General features: G+C 45.8%; 1 protein-coding gene across 1 annotated transcript in view; it reads right to left on the reverse strand.

Moving 5' to 3' along the window:
- TNFAIP8 (TNF alpha induced protein 8) overlaps positions 1–20,093 on the reverse strand; it is a 130,077-nt gene extending 109,984 nt beyond the window's left edge. The window contains exon 1 of the mRNA XM_077746322.1: positions 19,976–20,093. Coding sequence (XP_077602448.1) covers position 19,976 — 1 coding nt within the window. The 5' untranslated portion in view covers positions 19,977–20,093. The remainder of the gene's footprint in view (positions 1–19,975) is intronic.
- Between the last annotated feature and the right edge of the window lie 407 nt (positions 20,094–20,500).

Genomic DNA, 20,500 nt, shown 5'->3' on the forward strand with positions numbered 1-20,500 from the left:
TCCCACGGCTCTTCTCTTCCCCCTTGCTCTCCCACTGGCTTCAGCCTCCTTGGTTCACAGGCTTAAAATGCCAATGAATGGCAAGGCCAGTGATAACAATCAGACTCAGAGAATTTCAGAGCTGGGAGGGATTCAAGATTATATAGTCCACGCTTTACATTTCTTAGAAGTGGGAATTCTGGGGGCATCTGGGTGTCTCAGTCAGTTAAGCGTCCGACTTCGACTCAGGTCATGATCTCACAGTTCATGGGTTCGAGCCCCTTGTCGGGCTCTGTGCTGACAGCTCAGAGCCTGGAGACTGTTTCAGATTCTGTGTCTTCCTCTCTCTCTGACCCTCCCCTGCTCACCGTCTCTCTCTTTCTCAGAAATAAATTTAGAAAGAAAAAAAAGAAGAAGAAGTGGGAATTCTGACCCAGAGGGTTGAATATCTCAGCAAGATGAATCAGGGCTTCTCCCGGTAGATAGTACATCTGTTGCTCTTCTTCATTAGTTGAAAAAGACCAGGTGGGAGCACCTGGTTGGCTCAGTTGGTTAAGTGTCTGACTTGGGCTCAGGTCATGATCTCATGGTCTATGGGTTCGAGCCCCGTTTTGGGCTCTGGGCTGACAGCTCAGAGCCTGGAGCCTGCTTCAGATTGTGTCTCCCTCTCTCTCTGACCCTCCCCAGCTCACACTCTGCCTCTCTCTCTCAAAAATAAATAAACATTAGAAAAAGAAGACAATGTAAGCAAAATTTGTCTATAATATTTCTATCCCTGGGTAAAAGTAACCCTTATTTAAAAAAAAAAAAAAGGGCGGGGGAGAAGTGTTGGGACATAGGCAAAATAGGTGAAGGGGATTAAGAGATACAAATTTGCAGTTATAAAATAAGTAAATCATGAGGATGAACAGTAAAGCACAGGGAATATAGTCAATAAAATTGTAATGGTTTTGTATGGTGACAGATGGCAAGTAACTCCACTTAACATGGTATGCATTCTGTAATGTATATATTTGTCGAATCATTATGTTGTACACCTAAAACTAATATAATATGTCAACCACACTTCAATTAAAAATTCAAAACAAGAGGGGCACCTGGGTGGCTCAGTCAGTTGAGCCTCCAACTTTGGCTCAGGTCATGAACTCACAGTGTGTGAGGTCCAGCCCTGCGTATGGCTCGCCACTATCAATGCAGAGCCTGCTTTGGATAACCTGTCCCATTCTCTCTCTGCCCCTCTCTGGCTCACGCACGCATACGCTCTCTACCTCTGTCAAACACAAATATACATTTTTAAAAAAAGAAAAAAATAATAATAAAATACAGGTCTACAAAATAAGGTTTTCCAATTGCACACTGCACAACTTCAGAAGCACCATTTAAACTATAACCTCTGTGCGGGTGCCTGGGTGGCTCAATCGGTTGAGCATCCGACTTTGGCTCAGGTCATGATCTCACGGGGTTTGGGCCCCGCGGTGGGCTCTGTGCTGACCACTCAGAGCCCGGAGCCTGTTTCGGATTCTGTGTCTCCCTCTCTCTCTGCCCCTCCCCCACTCATGCTGTGTTTCTCTCTGTCTCAATGATAATAAACATTAAAAAATTTTTAAAAAAAACTATAATGGTATCCCCTGCAGTTGTGCAGTGCACAGCCTAAGTGACCATACACGGTCATCCAGGGGAAATTTTTTAAAAAACAGCAATCTGAGAACAATTATAGAGATAGCACAACTAATAAGAAATTCAAAGCCCTTATTTTTAGATCATTTTAACTTCCTTCACCAAATTCACTACTAGAATGTCTAACAGATTTCAGAATTTACATGTTTGAGTTTCACCTCCTTCTTCTGTCCCCCGTTGAGGTGCTGGTAACACTGCTGACTTGTTATCATCAAGATGGCAGCTCTCAACCGAGAATTTTCAAATCTGGGGCTACCAAGGCCTTGAGACTCTAGAGCCTTATTTGTATTACTCCCCACTGCCCCTCCCATTGTTGCTCCCAAGTCTAAATTAGGGATCTTGGAAAGCTCTGAGAAAAGTCTGTTCGAGATCTAAACATCACAGGATAGCCCGCTCCAACTTGTAACCCCTGGAGCCCAGAGCTCTGTCACTTAAGGCAAGCACCTGCAAGTGGCCTAGGTAAAATCTGTGTTTTTGCAAAAGGAAGTGCAGCAGTGTGGTTAAGAACCAATAGATTTAAATATCAGCTTTGCTTTTGACTTAGGTAATGACTTAGATGCTTGTGGTCTCAATTTCCCTGTTTTTAAAATGGCGGTAACGATGCCAGAACCTAGGATGTGAAAACGTAGGTAAAAGCGTAGCATGATGCCTGGCACATAGTAAGCACTCAGTAAATGTGAAGCCTATGTCACCATCGCTGGTTCACCATGGGCCGACCAGAGGCAAAAGGCAAACATACAGGCAGCTAGGAGCAGGAAAAGAAGAAAAAGCCTTCCGTACAATTTCTGCTGAATTAATAATAAAAGCAGGATAGAAAATACGCTTATGTTTTTACACAAGTCCTTATTAATCTCTGGACACTGCTAGGAGCAAAGAGTCATTCCCAGGATTGTTCTGATGGGGACTGGAGATGTTAGATCTGGGGAAAATCTCACAAAGGTCGGTCAGGCCAGTGAGCTGCCTCCCGCGGGCCCCACCACAGGAGTGGAGAGCCTGAGGGCACTTCCTCACCTCAGAGCCACTGACCGAGCACAGAGAAGTGGAGTAACCAGAGTAACTTCTCATGTCATGGGCAGTTTTCCACATCACTGGCTCCCTGTTACCAGTGAGATTTCTCTGACGTGCTCCAGGCTGTGGAGTTTTAATCTATCTGCATCACTGAGATCACCTCAGTGTTCACATCCATTGGAGAAGAGCCACTATCCCATTGCTTCTGGAACCTTCTTATTGCTTTCGTAGGGTAAATATTTGTAAAAACTACATATTACAACTTTTTTTCCTGTTAATTACGTGGCCCTAAGGGGTTCAAGAGGGAGGGGAAAAAATATTCCGCGAGGCCCACTGGCCAGGGCCTAACAAAAAGAACCAGGGTGAGGATGTTGCAGACTAGTCCAAGCCAGGCATATAATTGGACAGCCCACGGTCATGCCCATATGGCAAATGCTCTGAGAAGCTTTAGATACCAGAAATAAGAGGTGACGAATTCAATGGTCTACAGGAGGCAGGTAGACCAATGAGATATGTGACTGACCAGTGTGGGGGCTTGGGGGGCACGGAATTCAGCAGGGAGCAGTAGAAGCTTTGGCCACTAACTGGCATTTCATTTTTAAAAACTAGGGGCCCCTGGGTGGGTCAGTCGGCTAAGCGTCCAACTTGAGCTCAGGTCAGGAGCTCATGGTTCTTGAGTTTGAGCCCGCGTCAGGCTCTGTGCTGACGGCTCAAAGCCTGGAGCCTCCTTCAGATTCTGTGTCTCCCTCTCTCTCTCTGCCCCTCCCCTGCTCATGTTCTGTTTGTCTCTTAAAAACAAACAAATAAACAAAAAAACGTAAACACAGTGCGTGTGTTGAACAAAAGGCATCTGGCATCTTGTGTGGGCCAAGGCATCCATCTTACTGTCCTGCTATGGTTTCTGACAACCATGCCATGAAGAACAAAAAGGTCAGCCAACCTTTGTTGGATGGTGGTAGCTCAGGTATCCTGAGAGGCTGAGGTCTGGGCCCCACATGCCAGGGGCCTGGGCCTTAAAACCCACAATAAGAGGGGCACCTGGGTGGCTCAGTCCATTAAGTTCCAACTTCAGGTCAGGTCATGATCTCATGGTTCGTAGGTTTGAGCCCCACATCAGGCTCTGTGCTGCCTGGAGCCTGCTTCAGATTCTGTGTCTCCCTCTCTCTCTACCTCTCTCTTTCTCAAAAATAAACATTAAAAGTTTTTTTTCAAAAACCACAATAAGGGGTCAAGCTATGGTCAACCAGGAGTGCAAGCAGGCATGGGGCCACAGTGGCAGCGGGGTAGGGCCAGACCCCGTTTTGGAGTTCCCAGTGTGCTTGTCTTGGAAATAGAATAACATGAGAACACAGCCAGACAACCTGAGCTCCAGACAACAGGGACAACGAGGGCGGATGGGGGCCCGCAGGTGTGTGGCAAAAGCTGCGCCTGATTGGAGGAAAAGAGCTGAAGGGGCGGGGCAGTTCCTGACAGGCTAAAAAGGAAGGGGGGAAACCCACATCCTTCCGCATCCTTTATTTCATAAACAAGTATATATTTAGCGCTAACTCTGTACACTTTACAAGGTAGAGCTGAGGTTACAAAGATATAAAGCTATACTTACTCACACTAAGTGGCTTACTTTGGGTTAACAGGAGAGAGCGATTATTTGGCACCAGGGTAGGCCAAGTTATAAACATGGATTTGGTAACATTTTAACTCACTAATCCCTGTATTGGAAGAGTAGGTAGATAATAGATGGAAGGAAACAGGCACATAGCTGAGGCTCTCAGCAGTGCTGAAAGAACGGGTCATACAGTGGGAGAGAAAACTAAATTATCATCAGAATTTCGACAACAACACTTAGAAGAAAATAGAGAAACGTATTTAAGATTCTCAAGAAAAGAAAATATGGCACAAGGACTTCTCCTCTCTCAAAATAAATAAATAAAAACTTAAAAAAAAAGATTGTTAAAAAAAAGAAATCAGGGAATGGGAAACCTGGCCGGCTCAGTCAATAGAGCATGAGACTCCTGATCTCAAAGTTGTGAGTTCAAGTCCCATGCTTGGTGTGGAGATGACTTAAAGTAAAATCCTTTAGCAAACCATAAGAGACTCTTAAATACAGAGAACAAGCTGAGGGTTGATGGGAGTAGGGTGAGGGGGTGGGGAAAATGGGTTGTGGGCACTGAGGAGGGCTCATTGGGATGAGCACTGGGTGTTGTATGTAAGTGATGAGTCACAGGAATCTACTCCTGAAGCCAAGACTACACTGTATGTTAGCTTACTTGATAATACAATTAATTATTTAAAAAAACAAAAATCTTTAAAAAAAAATAAAAAGAAATCGGGGGAAAAGAAGAAATTAGGGAAACAAACAAACAAAAAATCAGGAAATTGCCTAAGGAATTGATCAGAGAAAGGGCTTCAGTCAAGATGTCTAGAGACATTGATAATAAGCAAGACATACAAAGTCACCTGCAGGAATAAAAACTAAATGAGTATTAAGAGGGAAATATTTTAATATATAATAGCTAAAGGATCTGACAATGTAGATATAGTACAATCACAAAAAAACTGGGCAAGAATGAGTACGGCATATGCCAAAGAATTATTTTTACTGTTTTGTTAATCAAAACTGATGATTTGGAGATTGCTGATGTATAATGCAGGACAATCAAAAGGGGTAATTATAAGGCATTCTATCTCCCCTGTGACTAAAATACCAGGTTTTTAAGCATGGAAAAAAGAATATACAAATGTAACATAAAAGAGGCTGAACAAAAACCTGTAGTCTTGAACTTGCCTTGGAACAATCAATATGAACTCACAATGTATTTTATTTTTACACGTGTACATATGCTTGTACGTAGATGTATATATATGTCTGTGGATGTATCTTCCCAGCTCTGATGAGTAAAAAGACCTAAAAACAATGACCACTCCAGTGAAGGAGCATCCCTAGTGCCAGGATTACGGTCCAGAAACATTTCATTTAAAAAAAATGGATTTCAGACAAAAGGAGAGTCTGTCCTTATACGATGATTCCAACTAGTCAATAAAATCAAAATGGTGGAATGAGAATATACCATTCTGTTACCGCCAATGAACGAATGGAACCGGACACTGAGAACCAACAGCCACTAATGGCAGAAAAGAGGGGAAGAAGCCTCCAGTGAAAGACTCCCACAGCACTTGTAATCTTGCCAAAGGGAACAAACCTGAGTCTGATCAAGCCTCCGGACCCAGATGCAGGAAATAGAGGGCAAAGGCACAAACTGAACTTCACCAAAAGTGCACAACTTTCTTATTCTCAACACCGTGGGAAACTTTACAGATCAAACAGCCCAGCTCCTTTGACAACAACAAATACATATATATATATATATTTTTTTTAATGGGGGAGGATGTTATGGGAACCTGTAGATTAAAAGAAACCTTAAAGGGGCGCCTGGGTGGCTCAGTCAGTTAAGTGTCTGACTTCGGCTCAGGTCATGATCTCGTGGTCCATGAGTTTGAGCCCTGCATCAGGCTCTGTGGCTGACAGCTCAGAGCCTGGAGCCTGTTAGGGATGCTGTGTCTCCCTCTCTCTCTATTCCTCCGCTGCTCATGCTCTGTCTCTCAAAAATAAGTAAATGTTAAAAAATTTTTTAAATAAAAATAAAAGAGATCTTAAAGACACATCAAGTTTTTTTAAATGAGCAAGACTAAACTATTGTTGGGTCAGGCTGTTCGCTTGGGTGGTAAAACCATAAAGAAGTGCAAGGAAGTGATTACAATAAAAGTCAGGATGGCATTTACTTTTGGAGGGACGAAGGGGAACATGACTGGGGCTGGGTCTGTGAAGGCACTTGGGGCGTGGCTGGCCAAATGCTATTTCTTGCCTGGAGTGATGGTTATATGAGCGTTTGCTTATGGTAAGTCACTCAAGTGTGTGTTTGTTTTTTCAGGGTCTGAGTATTTATGTTTTATTTTACAACACAAAGGTTTAAGGAAAAAAAGCATAAAGAAAATCAAGGCGTGTCAGCACATAAAGAGCCAACTGATGCAAGGTATAGAGGGCAAAGGGGACCAGGAGCAAACTAGCTGGGAGCTGGTGTCTTAGGAAGGATTTCTGTTTCAATAAAACTTTCACCTTTAAGGTAAGTGATTGCATCTATAATGGTCTGATTAAAGCTTCCCTTACAAACAGTTTACAAGCAAAGTGTGCTCCAAAATATGCCCAAGGCAATCTCAATTCAAAATTACCTCTGGGTGGCCAACAGACATATGAAACGATGCTCAGCATCCCTCCTCATCAGGGAAATACAAATCAAAACCACACTGAGATACCACCTCACGCCAGTCAGAGTGGTTAAAATGAGCAAATCAGAGAACTCTAGATGCTGGCGAGGATGTGGAGAAACGGGCACCCTCCTACACTGTTGGTGGGAATGTAAACTGGTACAGCCCCTCTGGAAAACAGTGTGGAGGTTCCTCAGGAAACTAACAATAGAACTCCCCTATGACCCAGCAATAGCACTGCTAGGAATTTACCCAAGGGATACAGAAATGCTGATGCATAGGAGCACATGTACCCCAATGTTCATAGCAGCACTCTCCACAATAGCTAAAACATGGAAAGAGCCTAAGTGTCCATCAACAGATGAATGGATCAAGAAGATGTGGTTTATCTATACCATGGAATACTACATGGCAATGAGAAAGAATGAAATCTGGCCATTGTAGCAACGTGGATGGACCTTGAGGGTGTTATGCTGGGCGAAATAAGTCAGGCAGAGAAGGACAGATACCATATGTTTGCACATATAGGTGGATTAGGAGGAACTTAACGGAGTATCACGGAGGAGAAGAAGGGAGAAAATAGTGGGGGAGAGGGAGGGAGGAAAACCATTAGAGACTTTTGAATGCTGAGAACAAACTGAGGCCTGATGGGGATGGGGGGGAGGAGAAGGGGGGTGATGGGCAGGGAGGAGGGCACTTGTTGGGATGAGCACTGGATGTTATATGGAAACCAACTTGACAATAAACTTTTTTAAAAAATTACCTCTGGGGCGGGGGAGGAGCCTTGGGTGGGTGGCTCAGCGGGCTAAGCATCAGACTCTTGATTTCAGTTCAGGTCATGGTCTCATTGTTCATAGGTTCGAGCCTCACATTGGGCTCTGCGCTGATAGTAGGGGGCCTGCTTACGATTCTCTTTCTCTGCCCCTTCCCCACTCTCATGCTCTCGCTTTCTCAAAAATAAATAAACACACTTTACAAAATGACTCCTAGGCAGCTCTTTCTGCCTATGGGTCCTGTCGCCACACTTTAATAAAAACACCTGGTTGCAAAGGAAAAAACAAAAAACAAAGCAAAAAACTCTTGGATGCCTACTGGAATAGCCAAAAGCTGTTGGATATTAATTGGGTTCTTACAGACGTGAGAGTCATCACCTGACTCAAAGTTGTAACATTCAGCATACCACTTTCAGTTCCCAAAAGTACTTACATCCCTTACTCTCTCCCTTACTCAGCCCTCCACGCAAGCTATTAGCAACAGTAGCTTCAGAATTCAAATGAACAAAACTTTTCCCCCCAAACTTTAGCAATCCCAAAGTCTAACTGAACAGTCACATGCAAGGTGTTGTTAGAGCTTTAGCAACGTGAGATCAGGAACTGAGTGAAGAAATACAGGCTCTAGAGGTCTGCGTGGTTCTGAGCTGTGCGGACAGGACGCTGGAGCAGTGACCTTGCTATGTTACTGGCATCAGAGCCACCAGAGGGACAAGAAGCATACACAGAACTACTCCGGCCAACCCCCAGCTAATTAGATATCCCCCAGGGTGCAGTCTCTGCACCGAGACTGTCAAGAAGCTGTCCCAGCTCTTAGAAAATCTGCCTCGGGGTGCCTGGGTGGCTCAGTCGGTTGGGAGTACGACTTTGGTTCAGGTCATGATCTCATGGTTCATGGGTTCGAGCCCTGCGTTGGGCTCTGTGCTGACAGCAAGCTCAGAGCCTGGAGTCTGTCTTTGGATTGTGTGTCTCCTTCTCTCTCTGACCCTCCCCTGCTCATGATGTCTCTATCTCTTTCTCAAAAATAAATAAAACATCAATAAACTATTTGTAAAAAAATAAAAAAAATAAAAAAACAAAAAAAATAAACTATTTGTAAAAAAATTTTAAAAATAAAAAATAATAAATAAATAAATAAATAAAACATTAAAAAAAAATTAAAAAATAGAAAATCTGCATCACATCAACACTCTATGAACCCGAGGACAGATTCACCAACACTCAGACTGGCACTCTGCTGCATGAGCCAACAATGGAAGACACATTTCTCTGGGTTTATTAAAGCCGTCTGCCATTTTCCCCATACAAAATAGGCCATCCAAGTTAATCCTCTCAACTTGAGAGGTGCAATTCCATGGGTTCTAAATGTCCACACTCTTACTCTAGAATTTGAATTACATCTGAAATAATCACAGGACTTTTGTCCATGAAGTAGATACTGGCTGGATGAAGAGGTAACAGCCTTTGCAAGTTCACAGAAAACGAGGGAGTATGTAAGTTTTATGGAGGACTCTGCCTTGCTGTAGCTCAGTGCATGCATAAGGGAGGGAGTTGAGCTTCCAGGGTATGAATCCCAGCTCGGCCAGGCATCTGCAGGGTTGCTAACCTCCCCAAATCTCAATTCCTCACCTGTAAATGCAGATTAACGCTAATATCATTCTCGGGGCATTTGGGTGGCTCGGTTGATTAAGCGTCCAACTTCGGCTCAGGTCATGATCTCGTGGTCCATGAGTTTGAGCCCCACATTGGGCTCTGTGCTGACAGCTCAGAACCTGGAGCCTGCTTCGGATTCTGAGTCTTCCTCTCCCTCTGCCCCTCTCCCACTCATGCTATTTCTCTCAAAAATAAATAAACATTAAAAAATTAAAACAAACAAACACTAAGACCATTCTCACAGAGCCATTATCAAAATGAAAGGAAATAAAATGTATGAGGCCCTCAGCACGGTCCGTGATCCAGTGTAAGTATTCCATAAAGGATCATGATCACTGCTGTTGTGGTAGTGAGCATTTCCAGGAACACAAAGACCTCTCTATTTGATGAACATCTTCCAGGTTTGAATGTAGGGTGCTGTCGCCAAAGCAAGTAGGGCTATTTTTATAAACTCATGACCCTTAGCATTAAAAAGTCACTGCCAATAGTAATTAAGTATATGTGGTTTTCACCACCTCCCACATCTTCTGTTTTTCTCCCAACTACTCATCATGGGTGTTTCGTTTTAATTCCAATAAAACCTGGTTTTATTATTATCAGGAATAGTGATGGCCTTAGCTACACAGTTTCTAGAGAGTGGGAACCTGGGGCCAGTGAGGGTGCTGTGTGTCTGCCCACTCATCATGTCCTTCACCTTCTTCCTATTGGCACGGCCAACCTCCCACGGGGGAGTTTTCCCTCAACAACTGCTACTCACTTTCATGGCTTCTTTTGTAGCCATGGACTCAGTTTTGCCCCGTGAGGCTTGAGGAGACTTCAAGATCTCACCACCGGATGTGAAGAGATAGACACTACAGAACAGATTTATCGCCACCCTCTCTGTGCCCCATCTCTCCCCTCCACACATACATACACACAGACTTCCTGCCTTTGAATGAGGATGGGGACAGCGTGTGGTGCTTGTTGCTAAGGAGGCCATTTTCTGCCAATGAGGCAGCAACTCCGTAGAAGAACAGGTATCATGCTAAGAATGGGAGGGGGAAGAACAAAAAGAACCTGGTTCCTGGTGATTCTGTTTGAGCCATTGGTTCAAAGTGGGACTGGACTACCCCCAGACTACCCTCTGTTTATAAAGTTAATGACTTTACTGTTCAAACCTCTGTTAGTGGGACATTCTCTTACATGCCGCCTAAAGCATCCTGATTGTTATAGCCTCCAAAATTCACATGTTGAAGCCCTAACCCCTCAAAACAGGACTGTATTAGGTGATCTGGATCTTTAGAAACATTATTCAATTAAAATGAGGCTGTTATGGTAAGCCCTAAGACAATATGACAGGCATCCTTTTAAGAAGGAAATTGAGGGCACCTGGGTGGCTTAGTCGGTTAAGCATCCAACTTTGGCTCAGGTCATGATCTTATGGTTTGTGAGTTCAAGCCCTGCATCAGGCTCTGAGCTGACAACTCAGAGCCTGGAGCTTGCTTTGGATTCTGTCTCCCTGTCTCTCTGCCCCTCCCCCACTTGTGTTCTCTCTCCTATCTCTCTTTCTATCAAAAATAAATAAATTAACATTTAAGATGGAAACTGGACACACAGACACGACAGGCACAAACATAAAAGAAGTTGAGAGAATGTGTTCTAGCAGATCTGAGCTACAATAAATAATAAAGGAAGTACTTTAGGCTGGAAGACAAAAATATACCTGATGGAAACTTGGGTCAACACTAAAGGATGAAGAGCCCCGAAAACAGTAAATAAGTTGATAAACAGAAAAAAAAAAAAAACCCACACCTTTTCCCCTCATGTTTTAATATTTTCAAAAGGTGAGCATTTAAAGTAAAAAATAATCACCATGATTTCTGAACATGGTACATAGTAGATGTAAACTCTGACACTATCATATTATTTGTAATATCCTTTGCAAAGGTGATTGTTATAGATAAAACTGTTTCCCCAAAAACTCATATGTTGAAGCCCCAACTCCCAATGTAAGGGTATTTGGAGATATGGCCTTTAAAGAGATAATTAAGGAGAAATGAAATCACCAGGGTGGGGCCATAATGCAATAGAACTAGTGTCCTTATATAAAGTGAGAGAGAGAGACACCAAGAACAGAAGCACATAGAAAAAAAGAAAAAAACAAAAGGCTGTGTGATAAAACAATAGAAACGTGGCAGCCTGCAAGCCACAATAGAAGGCCTCAGGAGAAATCAGACTTGCCGACACCTTGATCTTGGCCTTCTGCCCTCCAAAACTGTGAGAAATACATACCTGCTATTAAAGCCACGCAGTCTAGTATTTTGTTACAGTAGCGCCAGGAAACGGATACAGCGATATACAGCATGCTATTTATGATCATGGATATACAAACTCTACGGGTACCATTGAAGAGAGCAGAACTGACAAAAGACTGACTGAAGGTAAATTAGGGGTGTGTGCCTGGGGGGAACTCAGAGTCCTGGTGGGCATGGGGAAGACTGACTGGGCTGGTTAATCCGCTGCCCGTGCCCTCGGTCTCTACAAGCCACGCCCAGCCTCCTCCACCTACCCCTCTTCCCAAATTGCTAGGCATGAAGGCCCCCTGGCATGCCGCCTGGAGAGGACGGCTCAAGCGTGACTCAGATTTAGTCCATTTCCATCCTTGTGGGTCTCCGGTCAAACATCTAAACCTAGAGGGAAAGACCATGGGTGGTTCTGCTAAAATTAGTATTATGTATTCGCAGTGACAGACCTTTAATATTCTCCACGGCCGTTATCAGAATGATACACTGAAAAGTGATCAGAATCCAGAAAGAGGGAAGAAAGTCTCAAGTACCGGCCCAACTCAAAATGCAAAAAAGAAAAAGAAATTTAAAAAAGAAATCAGAAGAGGAAGGGGTGGAGGAAGGGGGAGGGGGAAGTGAGGAAGGGGAGGGGAGAAGAGGAGGAGAAAAAGGAAGAGGAGGAAGAGGAAGAGGAGGAAGTTACAGCAAGATGGCTTCAAAGAGATAAAACAGCCTGTTCTCCATTTTCCCACTGGCCGCCATTCTGAAAACAGAGGGGCACTGAGAACAGCGCAGCCTGGGGAGGTGCCAGGGGACCTCCCCCAGCCTGGGGACAGGGAGGAGACCTAGGGTAGGCCTAACAGTCCACTTGGGCCTGGAGCTCCCCCCAGCACCTGCCAGTCCTGACAAAAAGGACGTCACCCTACATAAGTGATCTGCAAAGCCTCGTGGATGGCCTCCGGTCGGCCGGCACGCTAGCCGATGATGTCAGCAGAGCCACCGACCCTGCATCTGGAGTTTTCACTAATGAACACTGAGCCCATTCCCCAGTGTCTCTGCTTCACGGCTCTCAATTCCTAGATCTGATCGTGGGACACCACTACTGGTTTTGGTTGTTATTTTTTGTTTCTGACCTCACCATTGGGTCAACATTTCTCAACCCCGGGAAGGCCTACTAGAAAAACCACTTTGCTATTTGTCAGGATGGGTGCACAGGTGTTCCTTTGGGGCGAGTTCATTTTAATCTTCTTTAAACTTTAAAGCCTCTCTGTAGTTTCAAGAGATTTGCTCTTTCCACTGCCAAAACCAACCCCTGCCCTCAAACAAACACACACACACACAAAAACCCTTCAGTTATCTGCTGCTTGACTAACCTTCTTTATAGAACAGGACATTACAACTGGGCTCCTAGACCACTGGTTTTCAGATAGCTATGCATCAGTCAAGAAATACAGATTCGAGGTGCCTGGGAGTTCATCTGTCTTGGGCTCAGGTCATGATCTTGTGGTTCATAAGTTCGAACCCTACTTCAGGCTCTCTGCTGTCAGTGTAGAGCCTGCTTCCGATCCTTTGTCCCCCCTCTCTCTCTCTGCCCTTCCTCCGCTCTCAGTTTCTCTCTCTCAGAAATAAATAAACATTAAAAAAAGGAGGGGAGCCTCGGTGGCTCAGTTGGTTGGACGTTCAAGTTCAACTTAGGTCATGGTCTCGTAGCTCGTGGATTCAAGCCTCATGTCAGGCCCTACGCTGACAGCTCAGAGCCTGGGGCTTGCTTCAGATTTTGTGTCTCCCTCTCTCTCTCTCTGCCATTCCCCTGCTTGTGCTCTCTCTCTCTCAAAAATAAATAAGAAATACAGATTCCAAGGCCCAGCCTTTGTGATACCATAGTGGGTAGAGCCCAGGAATCTGCACCTTTTGGATGTAGGGTTCCAGGCGACTCTAACTGGCAGTCAGCTTGGGAGCATACTAGAAAAGGTCAAAGTTTCGTGTGGTGTATCACCTTTGTGGCTGCGCAGATAACCATCTTCGGGCACTCAGGCAGGGACCCCCTGCATCCCCTCTATTGACAGATGGTCTGTTACCTGACAAGTGACACCAGCCGTTGTCTGAGGCACTATTGACCATTCCAGGCCATAAAAGCAAAGGAGCCAAGTGGCTGAGGGCAGGTGTGAGCTCACACACCTGTCCCAGGTACCCTCTGTGGGTTCCTGGGAGCCTCTCCCTTCACCAATTCCGTCCCTAAGCCAGGTCTGCTCTGCCCTAGGGCGGTGATAGCATTTAATCAAACAGCAGCCGTTTCCCAGAAAACGACCTCGTCTTTTTAAAGAGAGGAGCAAGAAAAACAAAGGAGTTATTTCCTGGTCACGGAGTGGTTGGAACCAAGTGGGAGACTTGACCTCTTGAAGTCATCAAAGTCTAAGTCATCAAAGCTTGATCTGAACTCTGCAATCTGTTGCCAACATTGCGTCTGCAGGTTTTCTCAGAAGACTGGCATTTCTGCAGAATTCCTCGGTGGTGTGCGTGTGTGTGTGTACGTGTGTGTGTGTGTGTGTGTGTGTGTGTGTATGAGCCTGAACAGACAGCTTCAGGGCTCGAGGCAGGGAAGGACGAAGACAGTGAGGGCACCAAAAGCACACACCACAACCCCGGCCCTCTTCACTCTGGCGGACAGTGATATTATAAGAAGCTCCTTTAAAAAAAAAAAAAAAGTTATGTATTTATTTTGAGAGAGACAGAGACAACTCAAGTGGGATGGGGGCAGAGAGAAGGGGACAGAGAATCCCAATCAGGCTCTGCACCATCAGCCCGGGGCCCAAGGTGAGGCGTGATCTCAAGAAACCCTGAGATTGGCACCTGTGAAACTAAGAGTCGGATGCTGAACTCACTGAGCCACCCAGGTGCCACCCCCCATTCTTTTTTTTTTTTTTAATAATGATCAGGAGAGGAGAAAGTTGGCTCCTTTCAAACACATGTGAGTTTACTGCGTGCTCTTGTGAGAGAGAAAGAGAGAGAGAGAGACAGCAGCGTGCCCAGCAGAACTTGCCCCAGTGGCCAACCCCGAAGATGTGTCTCTGCTGTCTGGAAACCTCACAATTTCCCTTGAGGACATACTAGCAAGAGTCCCTTTGCAACATCAAGGACCGTTGAGATCTACCTTCCGGTCTGTCTTGGATAATCTGGTTTCATCCGTTACCTGTTTTAAACAAGGACGTCCAGAGATGAAAGACCAACCCAAGGCTCACTTCTTAACTGCAACAGCTTTTTAATGTTTCTTTATTTTTGAGAGAGAGAGAGGGAGACACAATCTGAAGAAGGCTCCAGGCTCCCAGCTGTCAGCACAGTGCCTGATGCGGGGCTCGAACTCACGCACCGTGAGATCGTGACCTGAGCTGAAGTCGGACGCTCAACAGACTGAGCCACCCAGGCGCTTCTGCAACATGTATTTTAAAGCTTCCCTCATGCACAAGGGAGGCTTCCAGATGTTGTGGCTCTTCTCATGCTCAGACACATAAAACCCAGATGCCCTGCTCTGGCTCCTTTCTCTTTAGCATGAGCAGAAGCAGCAAGATTTCACTCTTTAATCACATGAACTTGCGGCTGGGAATCATTGAAATAGTACTATATTCACCCCATTCTCTGGGCTCCTCTGGCATGGATACAGGGGGAAAAAAAAAAAAAGAAAAAAGAAAAAAGTTCCAGCGAAAAGCACATGTGGTACAAGTTATCACTCTCCCTCTCCACTCTGCTATAACCTGGTACAGATATCATCCTCTTGAAATGAGACCAATTTGGCCCAGCCAGAAAAGCCCACCGTTTGCTGGGTGCCTTCTGTGCACGGACAACAGGAGAGGAACACTGTGCTTTTTAATCCACAAAACCAGCCTATGATGTAAATACTATCCCCAGATTTTAAGTGAAGAAACAGGCCCAGAGAGGTTAAGTGGATCGTCAAAGTAACACAGCCAGTGTGGCTGAGACATGAACAGCTGATCCTCGCAGAGTCATGTGAACCAACCAACCACTTCGTTACTAAACTAAAAGTCATCCTTTTCCCCATGTTTACGGAAACTACAACAAGTGGAATTTTGGATTTCATTCCATTCTCTGTTATTAAAGAAACAAACCTCAATTTGTTTATAAGTCAGCCAGGGGTGTTGGAGCAGAGGCCCATTCCTGTGACCTGTTACCCATTTTTCTTTTCTTTTTGGTGGGGAAGATTACTGCACGCCCCTCCCCCCCCCCACCTCGGGAGAAATATCGTCCTGTCAGTCTACGACCCCTCTCATGCTACATAAAAAAGCACAACCCTAGGCAAGCAAACTTGTCAATGCCCATCCAGCCCTGCAGATGGTTCGGAACCATAAATACTTGCTTCTAGAGAAAAAGCAGCAGCCCTCTAATAGGATGGGTGCCTGCTCAGTGATTACTGCAGAGCCTCTGACATTTTATAACAAGTTTCTCAGGGAATGTCTCTGCCCAACATAAAAGGCCAAGAAAACAAAATCCTATGGAATCAGGCTTACTGCAATTATACCGCTGGCTATTTGAATCAGACATCAGAAGAAACGTGCTTCTTTCAGTTTCCTTCTTTCTTTTTTTTTCTTAATGTTTATTTATTTTGAGAGAGAGAGAGAGAGAGCACATATGAGTGGGGGTGGGGCAGAGAGAGAAAAGGAGAGAGAATCCCAAGCAGGCTCCGGGCTGTCAGCACAGAGCCGGATGCAGGGCTTGAACTCACGAACTGTGAGATCACGACCTGAGCTGAAATCAGGAGTTGGATGCATAGCCGACTGAGCCACCCAGGCGTCCCTGAGTTTCTTATAAAAATATTTTGAAAATGGTTCTTCTATCCTAAGGAAGTGCCTGTACTTATCTTTGTGAAACAGAAGAATTCCAAACCCACTGTTGCCACTGTCAACTGACCCGGGGCAGTTGCCTGTTCCTACCAACATTTTCCTGCAAGTGGTCAACAATCCTAGACCTCGCTGTGTGAACATGAGAGGGTTGTGCGGTGCTGTGCACACAGAAGGAGCTGAATAAATGCCTGATGTGTGAAGCAATGGTGCTCCCCTCCTTCAAACTGGCCTGAGGGGATACACCTCCAGACTTGTATAACAGCAAACGTTATGGTCTTAGACTCACAGGCCAGATGGTTTCTAAGGGGCCTGGTGCCAGTCGTTTCTAGAATTTACTCTTCGCTTGTAGCTCATTTCCTCCTCTTACACCACAACGTGGAATGAAAACTGATGTCCACTGCGTACTATTTGACCTTACTACATTTTGCAACAAGGTTCACTGATTTTTTTTTCTTTTTTCCCCTCAAAAATCATCCATCTTCAGTTGTTGGGAAGCACCACTGATGGACAAAAGTCTAGAAACTGCAGTCGGCCACAGTCATCAAAACCAGGGACAGGAGAGTGGAAAGTATACCCACAGGGAAACATAAAGGTTGGGCTGTTCAAAGCTCCTTTCTAGTATTTGTTGAGTTCTTACTGTGTGCGTTTGGTATGAAATGCAGGATGTGGGCAGCCTGAGGAAGGGTGAGGTGATAAAAGTTAATCTGTCACCACACACAGTGCCTTCCCTTAACTTCTGTATCAGAGCTCAAGTCTCTGAGAATGCCACATGGGGGTAAATTGGCCACTCTTTTATCCAGGTAGGCCCTGTGCATGGCCCCGTTGCCCAAGTCAGCGCTGCTCGTCCTGGGATGGCACTAACGGCTTCCTTTCCTCTCCGTGAGAAAAGCGGTGGCCCTTACTTGTCATCACTGATCCTCCCCTGCCTTCTGAAGGTGACCCCACGTCCAACTTCTCAACGTGTACAATGATGGAGCGGATGGGGAACAGACAATTCTTTGAGATGCAGAAACAAAGCTCAGTTCTGACTGAGCACCAATGAAATCTTCAGGAAGGAAATGTCTTCGTTCCAAGAGCCTCCCCAAGCAGAAAAGGATTAATTGGATCAATTACAGCGCCCAGCCACGGGGCAGACTCCATTGCAAGGATCAGCTCTGTGAAGCCACCCGAACCATAAACCATCTAGAAATTCGCTCCTCCCCACATGGCATTTCCTAATGAGCACTGTTTGGATGCAATCACTTCTCTCCACACATCCTTTCCTCCAGTTTCAACAGAACGAAGGGTTGCAGAGAACAGACCTCATAAAACAACTCTGTTTCGGGTCCTTGCAGGAAACCCTCAGTTTCCACCATTCTTCTGGGAACCCGCAACGGCCTGTGCTCACAACACATGGCTACCAAGATGAAGACTATCTGCAATCTAGTCACAAACTAGAAGGGACAGAGAAGATGAGAAGAATTTCCAGCTCACACCACCCCTTTTTCTCATTGAACTTAAACACACTAGACCAAAAGGCACTCTAGATGAAAAGCCTCCCTTAAAGAAAAAAATGTTAAGGGCCCATCTGTGCAGAGTGACTACACTTTTGGGGACACCTTCTTCTATTCAGTGACTTATTATCACATGACCTCGATGAATATAATGGGTTAGGAGGCCTACATCTGTTCATGCAAAACTGTTAATACAAAACATTTAAAATCTAAAGCTTTCCCATTTTACAGGACAGTAGGTGGAATTCACTGCCCTAAACAATTCACTCAGATTACAGGTAAAAACTCAAAAGGTGGGCAAGGGATGGAAGAAGGCAATTAATGTGTACGGGGGCCAGGGGGGAACAGCCGTCCAAAAAATCTACAGAAAAGCTAATTGTGTTACCAGCTAGAATATTAGCAATAACTTGCTGACTTAACTCCCCATGACAAATCTAATTAGAAGGTGGCATTAAATGTTTCCAGGTGTTTAATTAAGTGTGATAATTATTTCTTTCCTTAAAGACAGATGGAGTCATATGTTTACATTTCACAGCATAATGTTTCCTCAGTTAAAACGCTGTGGAAACACTTTTGTGTTAACACAGGATTGAAACCAGGACAAAAATATCTGCTGTGATAAGCAGCACTTAGAGTGATTTATCAACTCTTGCATGCATATGCCAATAGACAATGGCACCTAAAGGCTGCTCTGTTTCAGCGATTTCTTTTAGCCACAAAGTTTTCTGCCACCCTTGCACCTCAATGAAAATTTTCTGTCGATTTGTCATCTCCATATCAGCATGTCTTGAATGAAGTCTTAGGGAAGTGGGGAGATTTTATGGGGATCTTTACTTTCACGGCAAGAACATAGCAAGAATAAAATGAGATAGAGAATTCAGAGACTATTAGAGATGGATGAAACCACAGCAATCGGGGAGTCACTTTATGGTCGGAATCAAGTACAGAGCAGCTATCAATTACCTTTTTTTTTTTTTTTTAAAGTAGCCTTCATGCCCAGTGAGAAACCCAACATCAGGCTTGAACACAGGACTGTGAGATCAAGACCTGAGCTGAGATCAAGAGTCAGGCACTCAACTGACTGTGCTACCCAGGCGCCCTTAACTTTTTCTTAAATGCAGAAATGTACCCTACATTGAGATAGTACTGACCCCCCCCATAAAATAATTTACAGAGGCATGTAATTATCAGTCTTAAGTAAGTCAAGGATTCTGTTGTTGCAAGAACGGGCTCTCAGCTACTGTTCCCTTCCTCCCATGATCCCGAAGGATATTGCATTTTTTACCGAAAGCTGTGTTTTAATTAGCTGGCTTTAGCATTACTGTGTCTCTGAATCAATAAACATCCTTTCGAAATGGCAAAGTTTGGTTGGTCAGCTTGGCCTTGAGCATGCCTGTCAGCCTCCCCGGGTCTGAAGGCACTCCTCAGGTGTTCCTGCATCAGGTGCTTTGGGCTGAAGTGTCACACGAGCGCGCGCAGGGACACACACAAACTTTCTTATTCAAAGGAAGTCTCCACCAAACGATCTCAAGGCAAAAACTCTAGTCTGCCCGTTTTACAATGCAGGGTAGGATTACAATCTCAGGCCAGCATCTCGGTCTGCAATCTGGGGCATCGTGATAACCCGGTCAGTCCTCTGGACAGCATGAGCTCTTAACAGGCAGGCGTGACAACACAGCGGGGACCGCGTCTACAGAAGGAAGGAAGGAATCGCGAGTGGGGCTCAGGGCAAGAGGTGGACGCTAAGGGGTCGGCCCAAGTCGTCAGGACTGCTAGCTGGAGGTCTGATGAGACGCTGCGACGCAGAAACTAGGTAAAACTCCGGGGAGTTTCCGGAGCTGTGGTCGCCTCCACACACATTTACACACACTCGCTCACATGCACCCACTCACACCCACTCACTCCCGAAAGTCTGGGGGAGCGGAAAGCGCGCCCCCAGGAGCAGCCCGCAGCCCAGAGGCCAGGGAAGCCCCGTGAGGGTGTGTGAGAGACCGGCGCGCCCGGGAGGCACTTACTCGGAAGGGAGGGCGCGGTGGCGCCGGGACACAGAGGCGAACCTGGTGATCTGACGGCGCGGAGTTCCCCAGTGGCTCGAACGCTCGCGGGCTTCCGCGGACCGATCAGCAGAGCGCGGGCCTGNAGGAGCTAAGGGAGTGGGGGCAGAGCTGGCCATGGAGGAGGGCCATGGGCGGGGGTGTGGGCGTGGCTAGAAAGTCGGAGCGGAGCTGAGAGGCGGAGCCAGGAGGCTGCGGGTAGACCGCGCCAGGTAGGAGGAGCCGAGGCAGGGTGTGGGAGGAGCTGTGCTGCCGCGGGCGGGGCCAGAAGGAGGTATAAAGGCGGAGGGCGGAGCTGGGAGGAGGGGCTAGGAGTCCCGGGACTGAGCCAGCGGGAAAAGCAGAGGAAAGGTGGAGAAGGCGTGGGAGAGGTAGAGCGGCAGAGCTAGGTGAATGATCTAGGAGGTTCTGGGCTGGGAGGAGGAGCCGGGTATTCTGGACTGGGCGAACCCAACCTGACACCCCGGGTGGGGCGGCAGGCGCTCC

This window comes from Crocuta crocuta, unplaced genomic scaffold, assembly GCF_008692635.1.
Source record: "Crocuta crocuta isolate KB4526 unplaced genomic scaffold, BGI_CrCroc_1.0 scaffold218, whole genome shotgun sequence".
Lineage (NCBI taxonomy): Eukaryota > Metazoa > Chordata > Mammalia > Carnivora > Hyaenidae > Crocuta > Crocuta crocuta.